Source organism: Carassius carassius, chromosome 18, assembly GCF_963082965.1.
Source record: "Carassius carassius chromosome 18, fCarCar2.1, whole genome shotgun sequence".
Taxonomy (NCBI): domain Eukaryota; kingdom Metazoa; phylum Chordata; class Actinopteri; order Cypriniformes; family Cyprinidae; genus Carassius; species Carassius carassius.
The window spans coordinates 8,304,285-8,328,618 of record NC_081772.1 but is presented as its reverse complement, the minus strand read 5'-3'; the positions used below and the strand labels follow the sequence as shown (position 1 = coordinate 8,328,618).

The 24,334-nt window shown below is 36.4% G+C and overlaps 2 protein-coding genes across 11 annotated transcripts in view; both read right to left on the bottom strand.

Annotated features, from left to right (window-relative positions):
* Nucleotides 1-2,505: 2,505 nt before the first annotated feature.
* On the bottom strand, nt 2,506-15,086 carry lbr (lamin B receptor). 2 transcript variants are annotated; one of them, XM_059498446.1, is made up of 14 exons: nt 14,929-15,086; nt 9,026-9,200; nt 8,386-8,568; nt 7,781-7,867; nt 6,965-7,145; nt 6,524-6,720; nt 5,668-5,722; nt 5,311-5,505; nt 4,890-4,993; nt 4,550-4,675; nt 4,290-4,458; nt 4,074-4,154; nt 3,868-3,990; nt 2,506-3,776 (listed from the first exon to the last, which is right to left on the bottom strand). In XM_059498446.1, the coding sequence occupies exons 2-14, from the start codon at nt 9,188-9,190 to the stop codon at nt 3,616-3,618; spliced, it is 1,827 nt and encodes a 608-aa protein (XP_059354429.1). In that variant the 5' UTR covers nt 9,191-9,200; nt 14,929-15,086; the 3' UTR covers nt 2,506-3,615. The 2 variants fall into 2 exon arrangements, with proteins under 2 accessions (XP_059354429.1, XP_059354430.1); XM_059498447.1 differs by having other exon boundaries at nt 6,965-7,147; nt 7,792-7,867.
* A 1,110-nt stretch (nt 15,087-16,196) lies between these two features.
* The window catches only part of enah (ENAH actin regulator), a 93,349-nt gene continuing 85,211 nt past the window's right edge, over nt 16,197-24,334 (bottom strand). For 6 of the 9 annotated variants that reach the window (XM_059498437.1, XM_059498442.1, XM_059498443.1 and 3 more), the window contains 7 exons: nt 23,428-23,476; nt 23,251-23,302; nt 22,816-22,882; nt 22,223-22,282; nt 19,871-19,955; nt 19,090-19,147; nt 16,197-18,456 (listed from right to left, as the gene is read on the bottom strand). In XM_059498437.1, the coding sequence (XP_059354420.1) occupies nt 18,419-18,456; nt 19,090-19,147; nt 19,871-19,955; nt 22,223-22,282; nt 22,816-22,882; nt 23,251-23,302; nt 23,428-23,476 (409 nt within the window). In that variant the 3' untranslated portion in view covers nt 16,197-18,418. The remainder of the gene's footprint in view (nt 18,457-19,089; nt 19,148-19,870; nt 19,956-22,222; nt 22,283-22,815; nt 22,883-23,250; nt 23,303-23,427; nt 23,477-24,334) is intronic. The other 3 variants (XM_059498438.1, XM_059498445.1, XM_059498444.1) reach the window with 1 other exon arrangement.

The following is a 24,334-nucleotide window of genomic DNA, read 5'->3' as shown; positions in this document are numbered from 1 at the left end:
CAGAACGCAAACAGAGTTGGAATGCTTTATATAATTAAAAACAAACAACTTGAACTTGTATTTACGTATTTATCACATGACGTACGTCACCATCAGTGAGAGCAGGAACGTACTGAAGCCATCTAAAGTGGATTCAATAATTTTCCTCCACAAAAACATGTAGGCTTAGCCTAATCTCTGTGAGTAAAGGTTTTTCAAATGATAACTAAATATTCATTGAGTCTTAAATGCATGTGGACAGAGTATTTACGATAATGTTGGCATTATTCTTTTATTAAATGTCAGCTGCTAGTGGCGAAGCAAATCCGGCAGAGCCTGTATCTTAATTTCGTTGTTGCTAAATACCAATCTCAATTTAAAATTTATCTTAATTTAATTTGTTTAAAAAAAACTCATTTTTATTGGTGCGTCGGTCTATTTATAGGCTAAATGAGCATATGCCTATTTAGAGTGCTGAGATGTAACGATGTTACAGAGGACTTATTTTATTTCTTTATTCCAACTTCCAAGTGGCCTATATTCTAGGTTAGTTATGAATAAATTATGTTAAAACACGTTTAAATTACTCATTCTTGACAAAAGGAAAAAGAGTTGTGTGCGTGTGCACATTTAAATAATGTCGGGCCGTAAACGGGTTCGGGCTTTTAAAAAGCTTTCAATCAAAATTTATTGTCGGGCTCGGGTCCTGTCGGGCCTAACTTTTAAGGCCCGATTACAGCTCCATTCAGGGCGTCCAAGAAAGTCCAGCAAGCGCCAGGATCGTCTCCTAAAGAGGATTCAGCTGCGGGATCGGAGTGCCACCAGTGCAGAGCTTTCTCAGGAATGGCAGCATGCAGGTGTGAGCGCATCTGCACGCACAGTGAGGCGAAGACTTTTGGAAGATGCCCTGGTGTCAAGAAGGGCAGCAAAGAAGCCACTTCTCTCCAAAAAAAAAAACATCAGGGACAGATTGATCTTCTGCAGAAAGTATAGTGAATGGACTGCTGAGGACTGGGGCAAAGTCATATTCTCCAATGAAGCCCCTTTCCGATTGTTTGGGGCATCTGGAAAAAGGCTTGTCCGGAGAAGAAAAGGTGAGCGCTACCATCAGTCCTGTGTCATGCCAACAGTAAAGCATCCTGACACCATTCATGTGTGGGGTTGCTTCTCATCCAAGGGAGTGGGCTCAGTCACAATTCTGCCCAAAAACACAGCCATGAATAAAGAATGGTACCAAAACACCCTCCAACAGCAACAACGGTTTGGTGAAGAACAATGCATTTTCCAGCACGATGGAGCACCGTGCCATAAGGCAAAAGTGATAACTAAGTGGCTCGGGGACCAGAATGTTGAAATTTTGGGTCCATGGCCTGGAAACTCCCCAGATCTTAATCCCATTGAGAACTTGTGGTCAATCCTCAAGAGGCAGGTGGACAAACAAAAACCCACTAATTCTAACAAACTCCAAGAAGTGATTATGAAAGAATGGGTTGCTATCAGTCAGGATTTGGCCTAGAAGTTGATTGAGAGCATGCTCAGTCGAATTGCAGAGGTCCTGAAAAAGAAGGGCCAACACTGCAAATACTGACTCTTTGCATAAATGTCATGTAATTGTCGATAAAAGCATTTGAAACGTATGAAGTGCTTTGTAATTATATTTCAGTACATCACAAAAACAACTGAAACAAAGATCTAAAAACAGTTTAGCAGCAAACTTTTTGAAAACTAATATTTATGTAATTCTCAAAACGTTTTGCCACGACTGTACAGGCCTAATCTGAGACTTGCATTAATATGCTTTAATTTTGTGCAGGGCTGGGATCTAAAATTATGAAATTGTACAAAAAAAAAAAAAAGAGACATGAGTTATGTTGTATTTACTGTGTGATCTTCATGGGTATTTACTGTGTCATTCAAAATTATGTAATTCTTACAGAATTGTGTTACTAACGTTTTTTATTATTATATAATACGTTTTTTATATGAATTTGAAGCCTTTATAAATAGTCTACATCTAGGGAAGTGGAATGGAACATTTTATAGTTTATGACAAGCTTCTTCTCTTGTTTTGATGATACATCAATCTATTACAAATCACCTGAGTGGAGCAGAGAGTGGAATTATTGACAGGAAAAAGGGATAATGTAATGGAAGAAAAAGAGGATGGTAAACAATTGATTTAGGCTGATGATACACGGGGCAGCTTTTTTTTTTTTAGCAATATAGCTTGGGCACTTTCACATTGAGAGTGGATAACAAATGTCTATCTGGATACTTTTAGATCAGTAGTCGGCCACATCCCATCAGGTTGCCCGTTGGTAGCAACATTGCCCAAAAAGTTTCCCCGTGTATAACCTTAACAGCTCCCTAGGAATTTAGGCTCAACAGTCAAAATTAATGCAAATTTAAATATCTACCAAAAAAAAAACAACAACGATAAAATAATATTTTATATATATATATATATATATATACCGTATATATATAATTGGTACATTTAATTTTGTGGCAAGATGTGGCAGACGGTTTGTCTAGAGTGGTTTAATTAATAATGGGTACTTAAAAATTGCATTTTTCCAGAAATTACTCATCAGATAACAAAATTTAACAAACGTGAACACTCATTTAACCAGATAAATAATAACATTGTACAATGCTTCTATTCACTGTGATAAATTAAAAGCTCCTCTTAGCTATAAATACTTACTTCAAACTCTCATTAGGACAAATGTTATGCCCACAAGTGATATACTTGCGTAAAAGATAAGTTAAGAAAAGCCTTACATTACATTCACAGTTGAGCACTGACGTTTTAAATTAAAACCTTCATGAAAAGGTAAAGTGATGCTACCTTGTACAAGATCATAGCTCAGAGTTACTCTTCACAACACACAATTATGATTTTGTAAAATAATTCACATAGAGCCTGAAAACTAGTTTCCAAAAACTGACTTAAAGCAAAACTAATTTTTACATTGTTTTCAACTGGAAAAATCTGAGGTAGCAAAGCCAAATTTTGTGAACTTTGGATAAAAGAAAGTTGTTCAACAGTGCATAATGCCTAAAATGTGAACCAAACCTAAAAATTTCTATTAAATATGTACAGAAATTAAGAAAATATTGTTTTGTGTTTTCTTTTTTTTTTTTTTCAAATTGCTGGTCCTGAGAAAGAACATTACATATTTTCTTACTGTACATATATAAAAATTAAAAAAATCCCATCATACACAATATACAAACGCATTCCACAAATTGTCATTACAAAAAGCCAATGGTAAATAGCCAAGCAGATCTTAAAATGTGTATATGTATACATAGATGAGATTAAAAGTTACGGATCATGCAAAAAGTCTTCGGAGTTATATATAAAAAAAAAAAACACATCTGTACAGCAATATACATCTTTAAGAGAACAAACTTTAAATAAAAAAGGGGGCAGTATCCACTATCCGTAAACGTTTTGTGACAAGGCAGAAAATTTGGTATAAATGTGGTTCAATTACAAAAAGGTCAAAGATTTAAAAAAAGCTGCCAAGCTGCTACCGACTCATTCCCATGTCTGATGTTCAACCAGGTCTTCCTGAGGAAAGTTTTATTTGCCCCGAGTGTCTGTAAACAGACTGAGTCTGGGAGTCCTTAGTATATCCCTGGGAAGATGCGGTACGGGACAGCTTTGCAGTACTCTTCCCACGCAGAGCCATACTTTTTTCTGCACTGACGGTCGTCCCGGGCGTTACGGTGCACCAGTAGAGTGATCAAGTAGATCAGGTAGAAGTAAGGGATCAAATGGTTGAATCCTACAGGAAAGATCAGGAATCAAATGCAAGATTGAGTCAAGGCAGCTTCACTTCATCTGAAAGGAGAACTGAAATGAAGTTAAACACTTACCGCACGGCAGAGACCAAGCCAAACCCATGAAGATGTCACCCAGGTAATTAGGATGACGGAGCCACCCCCAGAGACCAGACACAATAAGACTCTTTCCAGTTGCAGTAGGAATGGTTTTCAGATCTGATAAGATTTAAAAGACAATTTAAAGCTTTACAACTTTAACCTTTTATGTTTGTTTGGTTAATGGGTTTCAAAACACTCACGAGACACTGCCGGGTCAGAAGGGTTTTTTCTGAAGGCGAACTTTTGAGAGTTGGCTTTCCGGAAAATATAGTATCCAACTCCTGTTAGAGAAGTTAAAGACTTTAAAACAACTTTAAGACGTTTAAAATCGGAGCATATTGATATTGTGTTCTGTAAAAGCTATATTAGCATCTTTCTAGTGTAGCTGATTAAAAAAAACCATGGCAGAAACTGACCATTCATAGTGATGAGAGTAATGATCCAGAATACAGAGAGTTCACTGGGATGGCTGACTAGATAGTACGCTTGACAGGTGAATGTGAAGGGAACAAAAGCCAGATCTCCAAACGTCAACATAAATCCGAAGCCATCGTACACTATATCAATCATGGTCAGAAGTTTCTCCTGAAATACAGAGTGGTTTGATTACAATCAGTTTAGGGTTTCCACACTGCATTAAGAAATAACTGTTTGATTTGTAAAACTGCTGTTGTACCTCATGCCAAAAGCCATCAACCACCCACAGGAGCTGAAAGATGTTGACCAGGAGCATCGCTGGAGAGGGATTCTCTAGATTCTGGTGCTTCATTTCAGCTTGCAACATTGCAAAGTTAATCAATACCTATGGAAACAAGCAATGAGTATGTTTCTTCAAAACTAACCATTTAATATTGCAAACTAAGGAATCACATGAGTGTTACTGACTTCATCCTGCAAATTGCTAATTTGACTATACATTTGACCACAAGAGGGAGCGATTACAACATTTGTCTAACCAAAATAAACCATCACAGGGAAAATTAAAAACCGAAAAAAAAGAAGAAAAAAAACCTCACCCAACCCAACAGGCCTGGACGCATTTCACAGAAGAACTTGATATCGAAGTTCTTGATGCGGGGATTTAATTCTCTGCCCATGAATAAGTCATAGATAATGTAGCCTAGAGGAATAAAAAGAACAAGTAGAATCTTTTAAATCTATTAACTCTACCCAACATACATGGAAAATCTCCCTTGCAATCTTTATAAAATGATTTTGTTAGAAGGCTTATTAAGTAATTATAAACAACCGTGATTGCTCTATTCCAACTAGAACTGCAAAAAGTACTTTGAACTATATGACAACTCTGTCTGGATAATCGTATAAATGGTAGTCAGTAATGGGGATTAGTTACTTTAAAAACCAATGTAATAAAAATATCCAGAGCTAAATTGAGAATACAGTCAATGCAGCCTGATTTTTCACTAAGCATCATACCAGAGTTGCCTGCAGGAGCAAGCTCATCTTGAGACGCCCAGTGGGAGCGGACAAAAAGGTAGACGCTAAGAAGAGTTACAATGAGCAGAGCCGAGGTGTAGAACTGCAGGAAGTGGGCATGGATGTAGCTGAGATCCACCTCCTGATACACGGCAACACCTACTGCCACAGCCGTGAGGAGAAGTGCATAGAAACCTGCAGAACACAATCATAGATCACTAAACAGTTCTCTCACAAATACCTGAGCAGTAAAGTTTTAAAAAGTGAATGTAAAAATGCCTCATTTTAAGCAGGAGTCATTTAGATTATGACATTAGAAATGACAACATAAAATGCATCAACATTTTGAAGACTAACCATTTATCCTGTATTTCAAAGTTTTCCCATTCTTGAGAGGCATTCCTTCAACGAGCTGTAGAGTGGAGAGATGGAGAGAGATGAATGATTTATATGTGAACATTCACCACTGTTCTAATAAACTAAAACTACCAATTTTGTTAACTCAAAGCTGAAATAAAAAATAAAATGTTAGAGGACAAAACTTGATTTACAAACAATTCTTAAAAAGGTTGCATTGGCAATTAACTCAAATTTAATACTAAGTAAATACTAAGAACTAATTATTATAATATACTTACTATATACTCATGAAGTACTAAAGTAACTGAATAACTGAAATAAAAGCAAGGCTAAATAGAAAGCTATATAAAGCTAAATATAAACAAACTAAAAATAAAATTACAAATCTAAAATGAAAAAATAACAAAAACTAATTCAAATACAGGTGCATCTCAATAAATTAGACTGTCAGGGAAAAGTTCATTTATTTCAGTAATTCAACTCAAAACTGTGAAACTCGTGTATTAAACCAATTCAGTGCACACAGACTGAAGTAGTTTAAGTCTTTGGTTCTTTTAAGTGTGATGATTTTGGGTCACGTTTAACAAAAACCCATCACCAATCATCAATCTATTTAAACTCATGGAAACACACTACAATTTTCAGATCCTATCTTAATTACCCTTAAGAGGCTGGAAAACTAAACCAGATATTTTCCACCAAGGCTCTATATCATCATGCCACCAACAGTGATTAGATTAATCTAGCCTGCTTTACTACAGCTAACAGGCAAAGCAGAAATGATAGCCATAGAGTTATGTAGTCATGTGCCTAATCCTGGGTCACGGGGAGTCATGTGATTGGTGGACAGTACCTTTCCGACAGGGAGCAGGGAGAGAACAGCCTGTAACAGAAGCCAGAGCAGGGCGATGCCAAAAACTTGCCAGTCCCAGAGAGACTGAAGGGCAGGGAGCTCAAGTGGGAAGCTCTGGAGACTGGCATCCTTCTGCCCACAGAGAATGAGCAATGCCAACACAGCCACAGGCAACAGAAACATCAGGAAGAACACACCTGAAAGACAAGAGGAAATAAAAGCATTTCATTCTAATAAACATCATGGAAAAAGCTATTCAGACTGAAATGCACAGAAATAGTCAGACAATTTCTGACAATATTTTTCCTGCTTGTTTTGCTTCAGACTTATAATTGTGCATGTTTTTTTTTTGTTTTTTTTTTTGTAGCAAAATTATTCACATTAATGTTCTGTGCTGTGAATATTTACAGTCCAAAATCACATTAAATTGCAGAGACTCACCAACTCTTCCTCCGAACTCCAGATCAGTTGTTTTGATGGCAGTGGGTGGTTTAGTTTGCGATAATACCGCTGTCTCTGTCTTTTGCTCCATCTCAACTGTCTTGCCATCACCCTGGTCCTTCCTGTGACGTAGATTGTAGCGCCCACCAGCCTGATTCTCAGATTCAGTCTCTGTCTTCTCCTGTTAGAACATTACAATAAGAGAGCATACTAAATATGAACACTATTCATTGAATTTGTCAAAAGTGACAGTAAAGACATTTTACAAAATATTTCAATAAACAAAAAACGCAAGTTGTTTCAACATTTAGGACCACAAGAAATGTTTCTTGAGCACCAAATATTAGAATGATTTCTGAAGGATCATGTTACAATGAAGACTTTTTTATTATTATTTATTTTTATGAATACAAAAAACAGTGTTTTTATGTGGTGTCTCATGCTTGAGCACAAAGTTTCAGTGGCAATCAATCTTGCCATGAGTCAAGAAAAGACACATTAGGATTACATAGTCGTGTTGGTGGAAGGCTAAAGCAGTCTGGTCATGCTTTGTAAAGTCCATTCAATTGTCCCATGAGGAGAAACATGCTGAAAAGCATGAGGATGTGATTAAACAGAGCCCACAGTCAGCTTTAGCTTTGTGTGCACAACTAAATGGGCTCCTGTCACACATGAGAGGCACAACATGCATGCATCATGACATTCCAGCCTTCACTAGAGCAGTTTCTAACATATCTGACAGGAAACATTAAGGAGGTTCTATTGTTGCTAGTGATTAAGACATTAATGAAACATGAATCCATGATGTATTCATACCTCAGTGACAGCGGAAGCTGTATTAGTTGTATTATTTTCCTCTTTCTTCTCATGTTTGCTGTTGCTATTGTTCTCGTGTGTCAGCGGCTGAAACAGATCATAGTCAAGGACATGTGAGGTGAACCCAGCAGGAAAATAAATGAGATAACAGCATTAAAATGATTTAGTTAACTGCTTTAAATTAGATTCAACTCCTATACTTGTAATCAACAAATAAAAATTCCATCGGCGGAATCTTTTTTTATTTTAAAACATTAAAACAGAAAAAAAGTCTCAATTTAATTTAAAAATCATTTTAAATTGTAGTATTTTTTTTTACTCTATTTCTAATCCAAATAAATGCAGCATTGGTGAGCATAAGAGGCTTCTTTCATTAAGGCATACAAAGGCTTAATGTTTTTTTGGATACTATATATTCAAGTTTTTAATTTACTTAACATTCTGAACATGCTAAATATCAGATGGGATATCAGATATCAGGGAGGGGGAGGGGGGGAGAGAGAGAGAGAGAGAGAGAGAGAGAGAGAGAGAGAGAGAGAGAGAGAGAGAAAGAGAAAGACCTAAATGTAGAGCGTTTGTGTTTGTTCTGTCCTAAGTCTCCTTACCACCGGGGTGAGGCGGACCTCCAGCACTTCTTTGAGTTTTTCCTTGCGCACATCTGTGGTGCGAGAGGAAGATCGGCGGGGTGTCCTAGCTGGAGAACGGGAACGACTGCGACGCGGGCGTCCCGGTGAGCGAGAGCGGGATCTGGACCGAGAGCGTGTACCTTGCTTAAATATTGTCAGGCTCTGCAACAAAGAAAAAAAATATCCACAAGAAACTGCAAGTTAATCTAATGTTACAATCTGTTGTTCAATTAAATATCTATATAACTGGTTTTAAAACCTGGGAATTTACAAAGTTTTAGGATTTTAAAACATTTGAGGAAATACTATGAAATAAACTAATACAAACATTCTGCACAATTTCTAGGTCACTAATCAAATACCGTATTTTTCGGACTATAAGTCACACCTGAGTATAAGTCGCATCAGTCCAAAAATACATCATGATGAGGAAAAAAACATAAGTCGCACTGGACTATAAGTCGCATTTTTTTTCATAGTTTGGCTGGTCCTGCGACTTATAGTCAGGTGCGACTTATTTATCAAAATTAATTTGACATGAACCGAGAGAAATGAACCAAGAGAAATTCTTCCAATGAAGCAGATGATGCTCTTTGAATTATTCTCAATTCATTCATACCGTGATGTCAGATTCCTTCAGCTCCAGTTCAGTACCATCTTTGTAGATGACGGTGTAGAGCCGAGTCTTGTTGTCATAACTCAGCACCTTGACCTCATAATAAAGGTTACTGCCAGGCCAGCGGCCCATTACAGTATCTCCAATCTGAAACCTTGCAGTCGGCATCCTCGTTTTCCTACAAAATAGTTAACACAAGATAAAAGATACCTGAATTCCAACCAATTCAACATGTTTTCTCCCCACTAAAACTACAATGACATGATTGAGTTCTAGAGATGCACCGATCGACCGCCAGAGACCGGAATTAGCCGATTTTCTGCATGATTGGCCTGGACTGGTGAATGGCCGACCAGTCAGCCGATTTCAAGCTTGTCTATTTGACATCACACCTACACTCACTTCTACATGTAAACATGTCTTCAGCATGGAAGTTCTTCACTGTGAGTGAAGAAGACACAAAGTTTGCAATTTGTAATACACTGGGTGCCAAAGTAACCCGTCAGGGAACAGGGCTCAATTAATGCTTGTCTGGGACAAGTAGACTTTTTAAAGGGGCAAGTGAGAGAGAATTTTACTTGCCTGAAAGACAGAGAGACTGATTAAAACAACAATAACTAGGCCACCAAAAATGCCAGAGAATGATTCTGATTTTATTGCATTCAGTGCAAACAGTGGCTGAAGATGTTTTTATGTCGTGCCAAAACTGTTGTGTCTCTCTGAACAACACAGTGGTGTTTTACTGAATGAATCCAACGAATTGAGTCAAATTCAGTCACCCATTCATAGACAGTTGCTGCGTCCCAATTCACCTACTTAATTTATGCCCTTAAATTATGTACTCTTTTTGTGAAGAAAAGGCACATACTTTTGAGTAGAACAGTAATCAAGCTTTGGGACATACTACTTAGTCATATAACTGTGTCTTTAATGGACGCTCTGTTGCTTAGTTACATGCATCCTGTCACCATTTAAACTGCACTGTCAATCATCTTGTCAAAGTTAGCATTATCCATATTTCATTTAATTTAATTTCCTACCGTATTGGAGAGAAATGAAGATGCAGGTTGACCTGCCATTTACGGGTCTATCATTCCGAGATCTCAGCTTTGAGCTCATATTTTTGTATAATGACGCCTTTATTGACCAAACGTATCATTATAAAGTTCATAGTGTTGCTGCAGATGAAATATAATGTGGATAACATTAAATAAATAATTTTTCAACAGGTTAGATATTGATTATTTACCACTCAAACCCCTTTCTTTACCTGTCCATGGGTCTCGCATATTTACAATATGTTTGTAATTTTTTTAACACTTTTCACTTGTTTATAGTTCAAGAATTTGATGTGAAAGATGACATTTCATAAGGTTTGGGGAAAAAAATTACCATTTATAAACATACTGTGAAATGATAAATGTTTTGTTATATACAGCTAATCATTTCTGCCTCTTTCCAGTCACAGAGCACGGAACAGAGTTGTTTAAAAGAGAGATCATCTTTAACAGTCCAGATTTGGGGGAATTATAATGTTGAATAATTTATTTTATTATGTAAATAATTGATTGCATAGAGTAAAATAAAAAAATATTTTTGTTTGTATATGCTATCAATTAGAGCTGAAACAACGAATCGATTTAATCGATAAAAATCGATTATTAAAATAGTTGTCAACTAATTTAGTCATCGATTCGTTGCTAAATAACTTTTATTGGACGTAAGCGGCTCATTTCGTGCATATTTCAAATCTGCGGTGACCAAAGTGTGGCAGTAATGAGCCACCGGAGGTTTTACTCAGCCAGTACAGCAGGAGAAGTAGCGAATAGCCAATAGCTGGCCTCGTTTTATGTCACGTGCTTCCCGAACAGCGTCTCTGCAGCATTTAGCGGGATGTGGGAGACTGGGAGTACTTTACTTTGAGCCTTCAAAAAAGAAGAGTAACCTGTAAACTCTGCACTACTGAACTGTTTAAGGGGACGTTCACATATCGCGTCTTTTGCGCACTCAAGTTCGTTATTTCCAACACCACATCGCATCGAGTTAAAAACATCTCAACTTTTCAGAATGCTGCAAGCGCATCGCGGGTCATGTGACAAGAACTAACCAATCAGCTTCATCCTTTCCCGTAACAACGTTAAAAGCTCAGTCAAGATGAAAAGAACAGCTGATCATAGTTGTATATGGATTTCCATTTTGAAATAAATTTAGTAGCAGAGCTACTGCAAGCGATTTTTTGAGCTGCAAATCCATTTATCCTTTGCTGAAATTTCCGCGTCTTCAAGGAGAGAGCACGTCATGGTTGCTTATCAAAGGCAGACGCCTCAGGGGCGCTTCTGCCCGAGCGCTTTGGAAAGGAGGAGAAAGTGGCGCGCCTAGCGTTTTCCACGCGTTTTTAGGCGCGATATGTGAACGGCCCCTAAGACTTTCATTTGTGCAGATTCTCCAGTACAATGTTGTTTGCAAATGTTTAGTCGTAAAAGCTGATAACATTGCTTTTTAACAGTTAACATTTAAAGCTTTACAAACATGTTCTGTGATCAGTTTGTAGTTTTCCAGTTCAAAATTCAGTCGTGCAGCCTAATTATGACTGAATGAGAGAGGTAAATGTTTAAAGATATTTGAAATGCACTTTTTTTCCTAAGTATTCACTGCTCTTTTTCACACAGCAGGTTTTTTGTGTGTGACTGTCCAATCTTTTTTTCTGGACAACCTTCTGATGGATTTTACTTTAAATTGTGAGTTCCATTCAGGTTTCATGCCACTGGCACTTTATTCGAAGGATTGTTTACAATTTCACAGCAAAAGCTATAAAGCTGTTTCCCAGTAAATAATAAAATACAATGCACTGCAATTTTATTCTGTTTTATCCTTATTCTTCGTGAAAATATGTTCTGAAAGATTCCTTAATAAGCTTCGTTCGGGATGTTAAACTACTTTAGGAGCTCTAAGGACTGCCATGGTGAAAACATTATTTTAAATCTCCTTGTGAAATTTGCTAGAGTATGGGTCAGTGTTCTGATTGCAGAAGAGTTCGACAAAGGATTACTAACACAATAAAACAACTCCAGGTATATTTTTGATTAGGATATGACAGTGCAAAATGGTTAAAATCTCTTAAAAATCTATGCTGAAGGATAAAGACCATTTATTAATAATTTACTTGGGGGGGGGGAAATGGAAAAAACTAAAATATAAGTACATAAACCGATTAATCGTAAAAATAATCGACAGATTAATCGATTATCAAAATAATTGTTAGTTGCAGCCCTACTATCAATTAAGAAAATCGGAATCGGCAAACTTCAGTATCAGCAGATCACATCACACTTACAAAAAAAAAAAAAAAGTCAATAAAATTGCAATCCGTCTGTGCATCTCCAGTTCCCTCACTTTATAGACATAACCAGTTTATTTGAATTTCTTGTTTAAATAACTACTAAACAAATGCAACAGTCTGGAAATTAGGACATACTAGAAACAAAATGCATCAACAGAAACTCTGCTGATGATAGTATCTAGCAGTCCAGCCTTTAAAGATTAATTCAAGTGTGTAATCTCTGTGCCAGTCGCATCACCATTGTTACAACTGGTTCAAGCACTCAGACAGGTTTTACCAAGACAAAAAGTGGGTCTTCCACTAAAAAGACAAAGACAAACTACAAACCTCATGTTGGGAACCTGAGATGCTCAAACAGAGATTTGGTAGTGCCATTGTTTATACTTTTTGGGACAATTAACCTATGAATAACTTACAGTTGTCTCTTCATATTACGCTGAAATATAAGTATTTTTACATTGAACAACACACACTTCACCTTTATACTTAATGCACATGAGCAGTTGCATGACCCTTCAAAACAAAACCAGCAATCTATCTTACAGATTAATTTATTAATAACGTAAAGATTCTCAGTGATATTTCAAACACATTTAATGGTAAACCCATGAGGGAATCACCAGAGTAGCTGCACATGGCCTGATGACAGTGAAGTGATGATGTCAGCTGCTGTCTCAGGAGTGCTTATGGGTCTGAATAACGCACCCACAATGTATTCAGCACTATTGTTGAGCTCTCAATGGCCTGCCTGTATGAGAGGGATTCTACTATCACTGGTATCAACAACTTCTGGCCGATGAGACCATCTATCCACAGACCAAAAAAAAAAAAAAAATCACTACAGAAAGATCAATACAAGTATTTTTTTTTTATAAATGCACGCTTCTCTACTTGATTGCTTCTTGTTTTTGGATCTACAGATAATTTGCAACCATCTGATGCATCTTTACAGAATAGTGCACTAAAGCACTACTACACTAGTATGCTTTCAAAAGTAAAAAAAAAAAAAAAAATGAATTACTTAACTGTATTGTTTGAATAATTCCTCAGCTTTTTACAAACATTAATTAAAACAAATGGGTTATAGTGTCAAAATAATAAAACGGTTTCTGGATATCACTTATTAGACATTTCAACATAAAATCTGTAACTTTTCATGCAATGAAATACAGTAATGCTTGATACTGATAAATAACAACAACAATAATAATAATAATAATGTTTAAGAATACTTTCAAATAAATTCTGTTTTAAAGACCTGCCACCCCCAGCACTTCAGCAAGGCCAGAAACATAAGTTAAAATTTCTGCTCACACACTCTCCATTATAGGAAACACCCACATGTTCATATTAAAACCATATGTTAAGTACTGCTCATAAAAACAAGTCTTCTACCCTAAAACCATATAATCCAATGAAACACATTCCAGACATTCCTGAACCAGATCACAGACACACACACACACCCAATACTGAGATGAAGTCCAGCACTGCTGAGATCCTATGTGTTTCAAGAGAGATGAACTGAAACTATAGAGCAAAAGATTTAAACTGAGTGATTGTGCGTGGGCGGAGTCAGGTGCTTTTGTTGTGCATTTGAGGGGGCACACGACGACACGCGCGCTTTACTATCACTACCAACATCTATTCCAACTCACGACAGATAGTCTGGTTTTACTTTTTAAAACATCAGTATTTCAGACACTGACCACATTAAGTGATTTCATATTAACAAGTCAGCGAAACAGAATAACTTCGCTATGGCGAACTGAATATAAACAATGGAATATTTAATAAAAATGTGATAAATTAAACTGTTATTGTGACTCATTGTAACGTTACTTCCATGTGATGCAAAGTCACCCAAAGCAGATTCACATGCTGCTCCTTTAACACAGCAAAAAAAAAAGAAATGACAGGAATGGAGGGAAAACGTCATGTATTCAAACCATTGTGTCAGTCCGCATGCGAGAGAGACTCGTAAACAGTAAAAGTAAATCAGTTTATAAACAACGGATGCCGAAATCAACAGTTAGAATGAATGAATAGTGTATTAAATACAAACGTTCTGCCAAACCACAGAGTCAAGTAACATTAACTATTAAACGTGACTATTTTGCGCAAGAGTGCACATACAAGACAATGAAACCGAAATGTCCGATGAAGATGATTATTTTAACAATTAAAAACAAACAAACAAAAAAACGAATGCGGAGTTCGTGAGGTAAAACAGTATAGCTGTTGGCGAACAATAAACGCGCGCCGTGCACAAGTTTCCTGTCTAACGAGTCGGCTGGAAATCGGGTTATTAATTCAAGTCGAATAACAAAACAACGCTAAACAGGTAAAGTTTAATAAAGATTTTTGACGTGTTTCTACAAAATATTATATTGCATACAGACAGAGCTATAGACCGTTAAAAGCAATACATTAAGTTACTTCATAAACGCTGAGTTGCGGACGGACTGAACGCTGATCTAGTTCTGTACCGTTAACTACGCAGTCACAATAAATGCATTCTCATACAAAAACAAACATGCAAAGTGAACTGATTAAGATTTCTCACCTTCAGGCTATCTTAATATCGTACAAATCCAAAGTTTATCCGCAGAACTTCATAAAATAAAGAAAATTGTTTTAAAACACTGGTCCTCGCTCTGAATTCGTTCCTCCCTCTGTGACCGCTCAACCTACCAGCGTCCTTGAGGGCGGGAAGCTCTCTGATTGGCTGGGATATCCCGTTTTAAAATTTTTGAATTTTCTGATTGGACGGCGGTGGGGTTTACGTGAGCGTTGATTGGAGGCGAGGCATTTGAGCTCGAACATCGGGATTTTACAAAATGGAGAGTTCATCAGTGCGATATGAAGAAAGAGTGGATAGACAGCCGAAGTTAGAAACGCGAAAAGTTTTTTGAAAAGGGCAATTATAGTTGGTTAATTAATAATGGATCGAAGATCGATTTTTAATTAACCGGAAGAGACGTTAATAACTTGTGTATTTTATAAAAAGTGTGTATTGTAGTGTAACGTAGAGTTAATGTTTTTAAAATACATAAACTCATCACTGAAACCAAACGTTTGTTGGATTTTTTTCTGGATTCATTTTTACAGACAGAAATATACTCTTAACCACAGGTTTCTTGAAATGTTGATTTAATAATAAATTGTATAGATTATATATTTGTTGATATTTAATAGTAATCCTATTTCTAATTATAAATATATATATATATATATATAACAATATTTGCAATGTCAACCAATCAAACTTGTTAATCTGAAGACTAGGTGCACAGTAGATGTAGCTTCAATTCTGTGTTTCCGTTTTTGCAAAGTTGCACTGCTGCATTTGACCTCAGCTGAATGCTAGCAATGCCTTACATGCTAAATCCTGGAGGTGTCAAGAACTGTGCATCTTGATGCTTGAACTGCTCATACTCTAGTAACTGCTTCTCAACCCAGTATGATTGTTTAAGAAGAGTACAGTGTTCAGTAGCTGTGTAATGCTCATATTTAGTTTCAGTGTTAGATCAGTCCTGCGTTCTTCCGGGTTGCCACAGCTGAACCGTGCAGGCGCAGCAGCATACAGAAAAGTAGCAGCATTTGTTACAGAGGAGTGATGACATGCTGAACAAGGTGTAAATTTGTAGTTTCCAAAGTCAAATACTCAGGACTGAGAAGATATGAATAAAAATGCATTAATATAGTGATTAGATCCAATGATTCAGATTTGCTTTAAAAGCAAAACACAGTTTGGTAATCATACGTGAATTCTCAAGTAATCAGTTTTAAGTCATTTCCACATTTAAATGCTGAAATAAATGCAAACAGCAATGTATTGCAATTTTTATTTAATTTGCTCAAACAAAACAATGTTAGCATGTAAGAAACTTCTAATTAACATGAAAACAGTATGGTACAACATGAACGATATAACAGAAATGGATTTTAAACAAAGATCGTAAAAGTGTCACTGAAGCAAAATGCAAAGCAAATGAATAAAGTTATGGAAGGCCCTAAATCAATACTCTATATATACGCATTAAAATTTTTGACACATCAAATGCAATTTCCGAACAAGGCACGAACCATGAAGATCACAAACAGGTTTATCCAGGAATGAATCAACCCTGATCAAAACATTTTACCTGATTAACCTAAAGACCAATCAACAATAGTAATTTATTGTCAAAACAAAGGTGGATCAGGAGATTGTGACGTTCTGTAGATTACCGTTTAGCTTTGGTGATAGTGCCGATCACAAAATGACGGCCGTCTTGTCGGCAATAGAATCATTTGAACTTCTACGGGTTTTTAAAGTGCAATCAATGCTGTAAACACTCTATACAAACTTTCTGATTCCTTGAGATATTATTTTGAGTGATGGTTTTGAAGTGAAAAGAAATGAAAGGATTGATGAGTGAGCATAGCGGGAGGAAATGGATAACAGAGGAAAACTGTTCAGAAAGAACGTCTCAAATTCATGTTCTCAGTTATTCTCCTCAAAATTCGCACAGCCTATAAATCACACTTCATGTTTGTTCAAAGATTTCTTAGAAAGATGTCTTAAAAAGCATACTTCCCAATAAAGTTCCCTAACAAAATCGTGTTTGGAAGATAAAGCCCCTCTTAAAAAACAAGAGCCAAGTGCTTTCCAGTGTGCAGAAAGAGGATAAACAATAAATGCTTGCAGAAAAAGAAAAAAAAATCCCAAAACCATTCAAGATGATGTTATGTGTGTATAGGCCCTCAATAAGATATTCCAGACTTTTTTAGTTGGTAAACACCCCATGCAAAATGAATAAGTAGCCATACATGATCTTTCACATCTTTGAATCCCAAAGTAAGGTAAAATGAGTAAAATGTCAAACCGCTGCAAATGTATTATGGCTATAAAGAGCTGTCCACTGCATTGCATCCAACTGCATTTTGAGAACGTGTATGAAAAATATAATTCAACCACAGTTTGAGGGCAGAGTGGATGATTAAAGGACAAAGAGAGAGAAATATGCGTAACAATGCTACACTTATTGCTTATGAACAGAAAATTTAATTATTTTTCGTGGCAACCATTTTTCCCTTACCAATCATAAGAAGACATGCACTGAAATCAAAAGAAATTAGAAAAGAGCCTACATAGTATTTCTGGTTAGCACTATCTACAGATACGGTCTGAGCTGACTCTGACGTCAACCTTAACTTCGATTGGCTGAGAGGATTTTGGTAGAGAGCTACAATGACATACAGTAGAAAGGCATTGTCCTTCGTGATCTTTCTGAACACTTAGCGAACACACAAGATGAAGGTATACAGACAACAGTGATTCATTAGAGACAGCCTGTCGAGCATTCACTTTTGAAAAGAGAATAGTAACGCAAACCGTCCAAAAGAGCAAGTAAGCTACCTGATGTGGTCATGGCGTACATTAGAACAGGTTGACTGAATGACTTGCAGGTATAATGTTTATTTTATTTTCATTTTAATGTATATATTCTGGTTAAAATAGTAGGAAGACAAGCTTTAGAGTCCTGCAGCAATAGACCATAGTCATTTGGTTGGCCAGATTCAAGGTTTTGCTTTATACAAGGCCAACTTAATGTAACTTCACCACCACCACCTTTTTAAATTCTTAAACAAAGCCTGCCCTTTGCTAAACAATGTGCAGTAAAATGAATGTCATCTGCTTGTTTTACAATTTCACTCTTCGATGGTTAATACAGTATGTAATTCAGTGTCTTTTCTTTCCACAGTAAAGAGTCATCCATTGCATACTGACAGTCACTTCCTTAAGACTGTGTCTTGACCGCCTTCAAGACAGGGCTTTTGGTGTATGGCGTTGCTTTGAGGCATCTGGTTATCCTCTCACTGTTACGCCTCTTGTGCCCCGATGCTCAAAACTTCATCGTAGATCCTCCGAATTATCATGGTTATTGTGATCACCACTGGTTAAAACTGTAATTTTCCATTTTCATTGCTTTTGAGATAGTTTCTTAAACTGAAGCTGACCTCTGAAGTGACAGATTGTGGATAAAAAAATACAGGTGCATCTCATCCTCCTATGCAGAGTTTGACTTGCCCAACTCCTCCCTGATTGCTGAAAACACAAAATCGACAGAGGAATTAGAAACAGTCCTCTAGCAATACACTAACAGTAAAAGGTTTAGACACATACTCATTCATTATTACGGTTTAAAATATTCTAATATATTAGTGGAGCCATTAAAACTATAAAAGAATACAAAGATGATATGGGAATCATGCACTGACCAAAAACAAATTAATCTTATATTTAAAAGATTAAACATTAGGCACCCTTTGTATGCTGACCACTTGTCACTTGTTATTACCCATTCCACCTCATTTATTTGTAATTAAAGGTTTGTAAAGACACTTTTATTTGTATAAAATAAATAAAAATGGAAAACACATACGGTAAAAATCAACACATAATAAATTATAATATTTGTAATAATTCATTATTATTAGCCACCACTTTGGATATTAGGGAAATAAATTAAGTATTTCTTTTTTTTTTTAATTATAAACATCATCAAGAATTAAAGCATAAGCTTTTAGATCAAAAATGTTTTTAGGATCATAAGAAACAAATTCAGTCAAATGTGTCCAAACCATTGACTGTTAGTGTCAAGTATTTTCATGTTCCTATTGATTTAAAAAGCAAAATGTGCATCATATATAATGCCAATACAATGCAAAAATATGTTACCATCAATAAGTTCTTCTTTAAGCTTCGATAGTTCTTTCCTCATCTCCTCTAGAATGTCCTAAAAAGCAAAGCAATACATTTGTAATTAGATTAGAATATTATTTTAAATACTCCAAATCAAAAGGAGCCAAGCAACTTATAAGCGCATGTCCCTGAACTGTTTTCATGTCAGTAAGATTCCATATTTGATAAGAATATATGAACTTGAGAAGAGAAATGAGCTACCATGATACTGTGGCAAGAAAAAAAACTATGCTACGAGTTCTTAATAGAAGCTGTTATCTTAAATGCACTTGGCCTTGACCGTTAAATGACAAGATCACCAGGTAAGTAGATGCATGTAATAACATCAACACTCAGTCACAATTACTGCTGCTATAAGTAACTCTTCGACACTAAAAACATTCCCTGAACAAAGCAGACAGAGCTGAGTGACTTGAGTAACTGTGTTCTTAAAGATAAGTAAGACTCTTACATATGCCTTTCATATCTAACATGCTCATTCATACAGAAGGGAGGTATTGCCTTTGTAAAGAGGTCTATAAATGTACACGCCCACAAAAGCATAACTGTACACTGTCAACCAGTATTTCTCCCTCCGTTTTTTAGGAAGTGCTGTAATATCAAGCACGTTTTTCAAAAGAGGAAAAATGAGTAATTGTGCCACTAGCTTTGGTAAGACTTTGCTAACCTATTGAGGAAGTGTACAGCCCCTCTTATCAAACCCTGAAGGGCTAAAAGTTTAAATAAGTTTCAGTTCTTCTCAAATTTTGAGAAGTACCTGTTTCAATCTGTCATAGTCGAGAGCTTCTGTTGGCACCCCATTGGCACTTATGGATCCGGTAGGAGTTGGTGTAGACCTTGGTCTAAGGAGAAAAGAAATTGCGTGAAGCAATGCTATTTTAGTCACAGAAGTCAACATTGTAGAGTCAAGATGCAAGACAGAAGTTTAGAAACACGCTTTAACCGTCATTTCAGATGCTGTGCAAATCTACACTGTTCAATCACAATTGGTGATTTAAAGAATAAGCACAGCATTAACAAGGGATCATTTCAAGATGTGAGAGGAAAATGCAGGGCATTTTAAGATTTCAGGTAGTTGGAACCCTTGTACCGCAAAGGAAATACACACATCCAGATATATATAGATATAGATATAGATATATATATATATATATATATATATATATATATATATATATATATATATATATATATATATATATATCAGGGTGAAATGCATAACAGGGTGAAATGTAAATGAAAACCATGAGAATTGTATTTCCTTGAGAGAAGCGGGCACATTCATCGAAACCAACACTTTTGCAGCCCCAAAAAGAAAACATTTCAAAGCACAGCAAACCAAAAAACACTGCTTGAGACTTCAAAACACACAATGCAGCAGCCATATCACTCTCATGCATGTCTGTGGCTGATTCAGACAGGATACTATTGCCAACACAATAATCACCATAGGGTGGGACATGGGAAGTGAGGGATATGACGCTTTGTGGGGAAGTCGTGGCCTAATGGTTAGAGAGTCGGACTCCCAATCGAAAGGTTGTGAGTTCGAGTCCCGGGCCGGCAGGAATTGTGGGTGGGGGGAGTGCATGTACAGTTCTCTCTCCACCTTCAATAACATGACTTAGGTGCCCTTGAGCAAGGCATCGAACCCCCAACTGCTCCCCGGGCGCCGCAGCATAAATGGCTGCCCACTGCTCCGGGTGTGTGCTCACAGTGTGTGTGTGTGTTCACTGCTCTGTGTGTGTGCACTTTGGATGGGTTAAACACAGAGCACAAATTCCGAGTATGGGTCACCATACTTGGCTGAATGTCACTTCACTTTCTTTCACTTCTTCTTTCACTTTTATCTCTCCCATTGGGAAAGAAATGAATGCTGAGTGGGTTGTGTTGTGCAGAAAGGAAGCAGAAATCAAGCAGATGAGAACATAGACACAGCTTACAGCAAAAGTTATGTGTAAAAATACAAGCGTGTTTCGCCTGAAGTCTTTGTATCAAAGCTTTCTGCATTTAGAGTGAAAGGATTACTGCATTCTTTGGCAGAATAAACTAAATTAGAAGTACATTTGTATGTTTTTACATGAAGCTCATATTTAAGCTGTCTTAATTTTGTACTTTTTCAAATGCCTTATGTATAGATTTTGTTTTACTCTTATCCAAAACCTAGACTTTCACTTTTTAATTGATAATCCATCTTGCATTATTACATTTGAAGAACTATGATAATCCATATGAGTGAAACGATTATAAATTATTTACAACATTTGTATTGTGTGGAAATGATTTATATAGACCACCATTCAAAAGCTGGGGTCAGCAAGTGTTTTAAATGTTTTTAAAAGAAAGTATCCTATGCTGCTCACCAAGGCTGCATTTATTTGATCAAAAATACAGTAAACTGTAATATTGTGAAACATTGTTAGAATTTAAAATAGCATTTTTTTTTATTCAGACATAATTTAACATGTAATTTGCACCATCCATTACTTCAATCTTCAGTGTCACATAAACCTTCAGATATCATTCAAACACACTGATTTGATGTTCAAGAAACATTTTTCATTATCAGTGTTGTAAACAATTGAGCTGTTTAATATTTTAGTGTAAAATGTGATATTTTTAAGGATTCGTTGATGAATAGAAAGTTCAAAATAACAGCATTTATAAAAAAAAAAAGAAATAAAGAAAAGAAAAAAGTCTGTACTGTAAGTTAATTTAAAGGCAGCCTTGCTGAATAAAGGTATTAACTTCTATAAAATTAAAACTTTTGAACAGTATTGTATATATTTACACAAATTACCACTGGGCCTCAGATCTGGTGCAATTTACATTTTTCAAAAAGTCCACAGAATCAAAGGTTTTCAAAGTTGAGGAAACACCCATATATTAAATATGCATCTTTATTATAAAAGTAGCAACAGTTTTGAAAAGCATTAAGTTTTTTATTTATGCCATTTCATGGTGGTTATACTGTTGGCAACAGCAAAATCTTTGTTTATGAAAAGAAAAGAAAAAGAATAACCGTAGACAATCATTGCACCAACCCTCATCCTATTTAGAGAGCACTCTCAGCAAACAAATTCTATAAAGTTCTCAAACTAGCCTCTTATACCTGTTTAAGGAATCATAGTACTTGTCAGTACCCATCTGATTTCTCCATGGTGTGTCCCGTCTGTGAGAGTAAAGAGACTAACCAGGTCAGAGGTCAACAGCGTGGATCTGAACTATGCATACTCATAGTAATCTTCTGAATGCACTGGTTCCAAATCAGGTGAAAGTAGAAATATTTAAATTTCAGTGTAGCCCTACTGAAATGTGCTTCAACCATTTGTATAATTGTCCTTGCAAATGCATGAAAGAATATAATATACTAAAGCAAAAGGAATAAGCAAAAGATTCAAAAAATGCTGAACAGCTCTGGTAGACACAGATCTGATGAGAAGCAACAGCACTGTGCTTTAGTGATGTCGAGCGCGGGACCCGACTGCCTGCATTCTCACATGCGATTGTGAGGGGCCCCGGCCTGCAAGCATGTGATACAAAGCAGTCGAAGCAACAATAATTCAAATTAGCTTTGAGAAAAGCGGGACCTGTTGAAGACTTCGATCCCAAAAGCTGGACATTTCCTTCAAAGGGTATTATGAATTGGTGGAGGTGTAATTCACACATGACTCCAACCCATCAAAACGACATGCAAATTATTACCTTCCGATGACTGGTGATTTGCTACCATTCATGGTGTTTGTCCTCTCCCAAGGCTTTCTGGGCATATCTGTAAAAAAAAACTAATTCATTCATGTAATGAATGTAAAATGTTGTGATAATTGCAGTCTCTTATTTCACAAAAAAGCTATGGTTATGCTTCAAGGCCCAGACTGTACATTGGAGAACATAATTTTGACCTATTGCAAGTGAAAAAAAAAAAGTTGCATTAGTTTTAGCCTCATAACCAACAACAGTTGAATCTGCACCAAAGTACCAGACTTTCACTGAACAACAAAAAAAAAGGTATAGGAAATGTTTTCTCCTCCTTTTAATAGTTACCCAATTCATACGACTAACCCAATGATTCTTATGGAGCATTATTAGAAGGTTAGCTGCATTTTATCGCTTGTTTTTAGCATAGTTTCTCTCGCTTACCTGGAGTGCTACAGGCTGACACTTTTGGAGTTATGGTAGCCTCAGTGTCATCCTGACAGAAAAATAAAAAGTTAATCAATTTGAAAATCAGTCACATGAAGGTATGATCATATCAATACAATGAAGCAGTCTATATGTACATATTTAGACAGAGACCGCTGAATGAAACTAACTCACAGCTTTCTGCTCAGGCTCTGGCGATGATCCCTTCTCAGCAATTCTTCTCCTGTATCAAATCAATGGTAGGATCTTACATTTCATTACATTACTGGATATTACAGCCCTGCCAACCTTGGAACCATTTTTTGAGTACCATCAGTTTGACGAAACGGGACATGGGGTTTATGGAGATGCATATATTCCTAGATTCCTAGTTATATTATTACCTGAAGCTTAATCCCTGATGACTGATGTCAAAATCGTAATTGCACAATGTGCAAAATGCAGGATTTAATGTTAAGGTTAGCAGGTCTGCATAGTTTGCAACATTACAGTTAGCCCACAGATCAATACATACCTCGGTTTTAGTTCAGTTGAGTTCTAATGGCTTGGTACATCAGTGTTTTATTGCGATTTGCAATTTAAAATGCCATTTAGAAAAATAAAAAAAAATCAAAGTATATTTTAATTAAAACTCCAGTACACTTCTGTACACTGTAGAAAAACAAGGATTATCATGTCTACAGATTTCTTTTGAGAGAAGTATTATTTTTATGGATTGGCCTATAAACATATTACAGAGGGGCCCTTGTGCTGAAAATCCATATATGCATCACAGAAGTAATAGAGCTCCTGATGTTCCATCAAATCCCTAATATGGACAAAGACATCCTGACGTTTTTTACATTTTACATTTATCTGACACTTTTATCCAAAGCGACTTACACTTGCTATATATGTCAAAGGTCACATGCCTCTGGACCAACTAGGGGTTAAGTGTCTTGCTCAGCGGCACATTGGTGTCTCACAGTGGATTCGAACCCGGGTCGCTCACACCAATGGCATGTGTCTTATCCACTGCGCCAACAACACCCCTACATCCAGCTATTGCTGTGGCCAAGTAATGTTACTAAAGTATTGAATG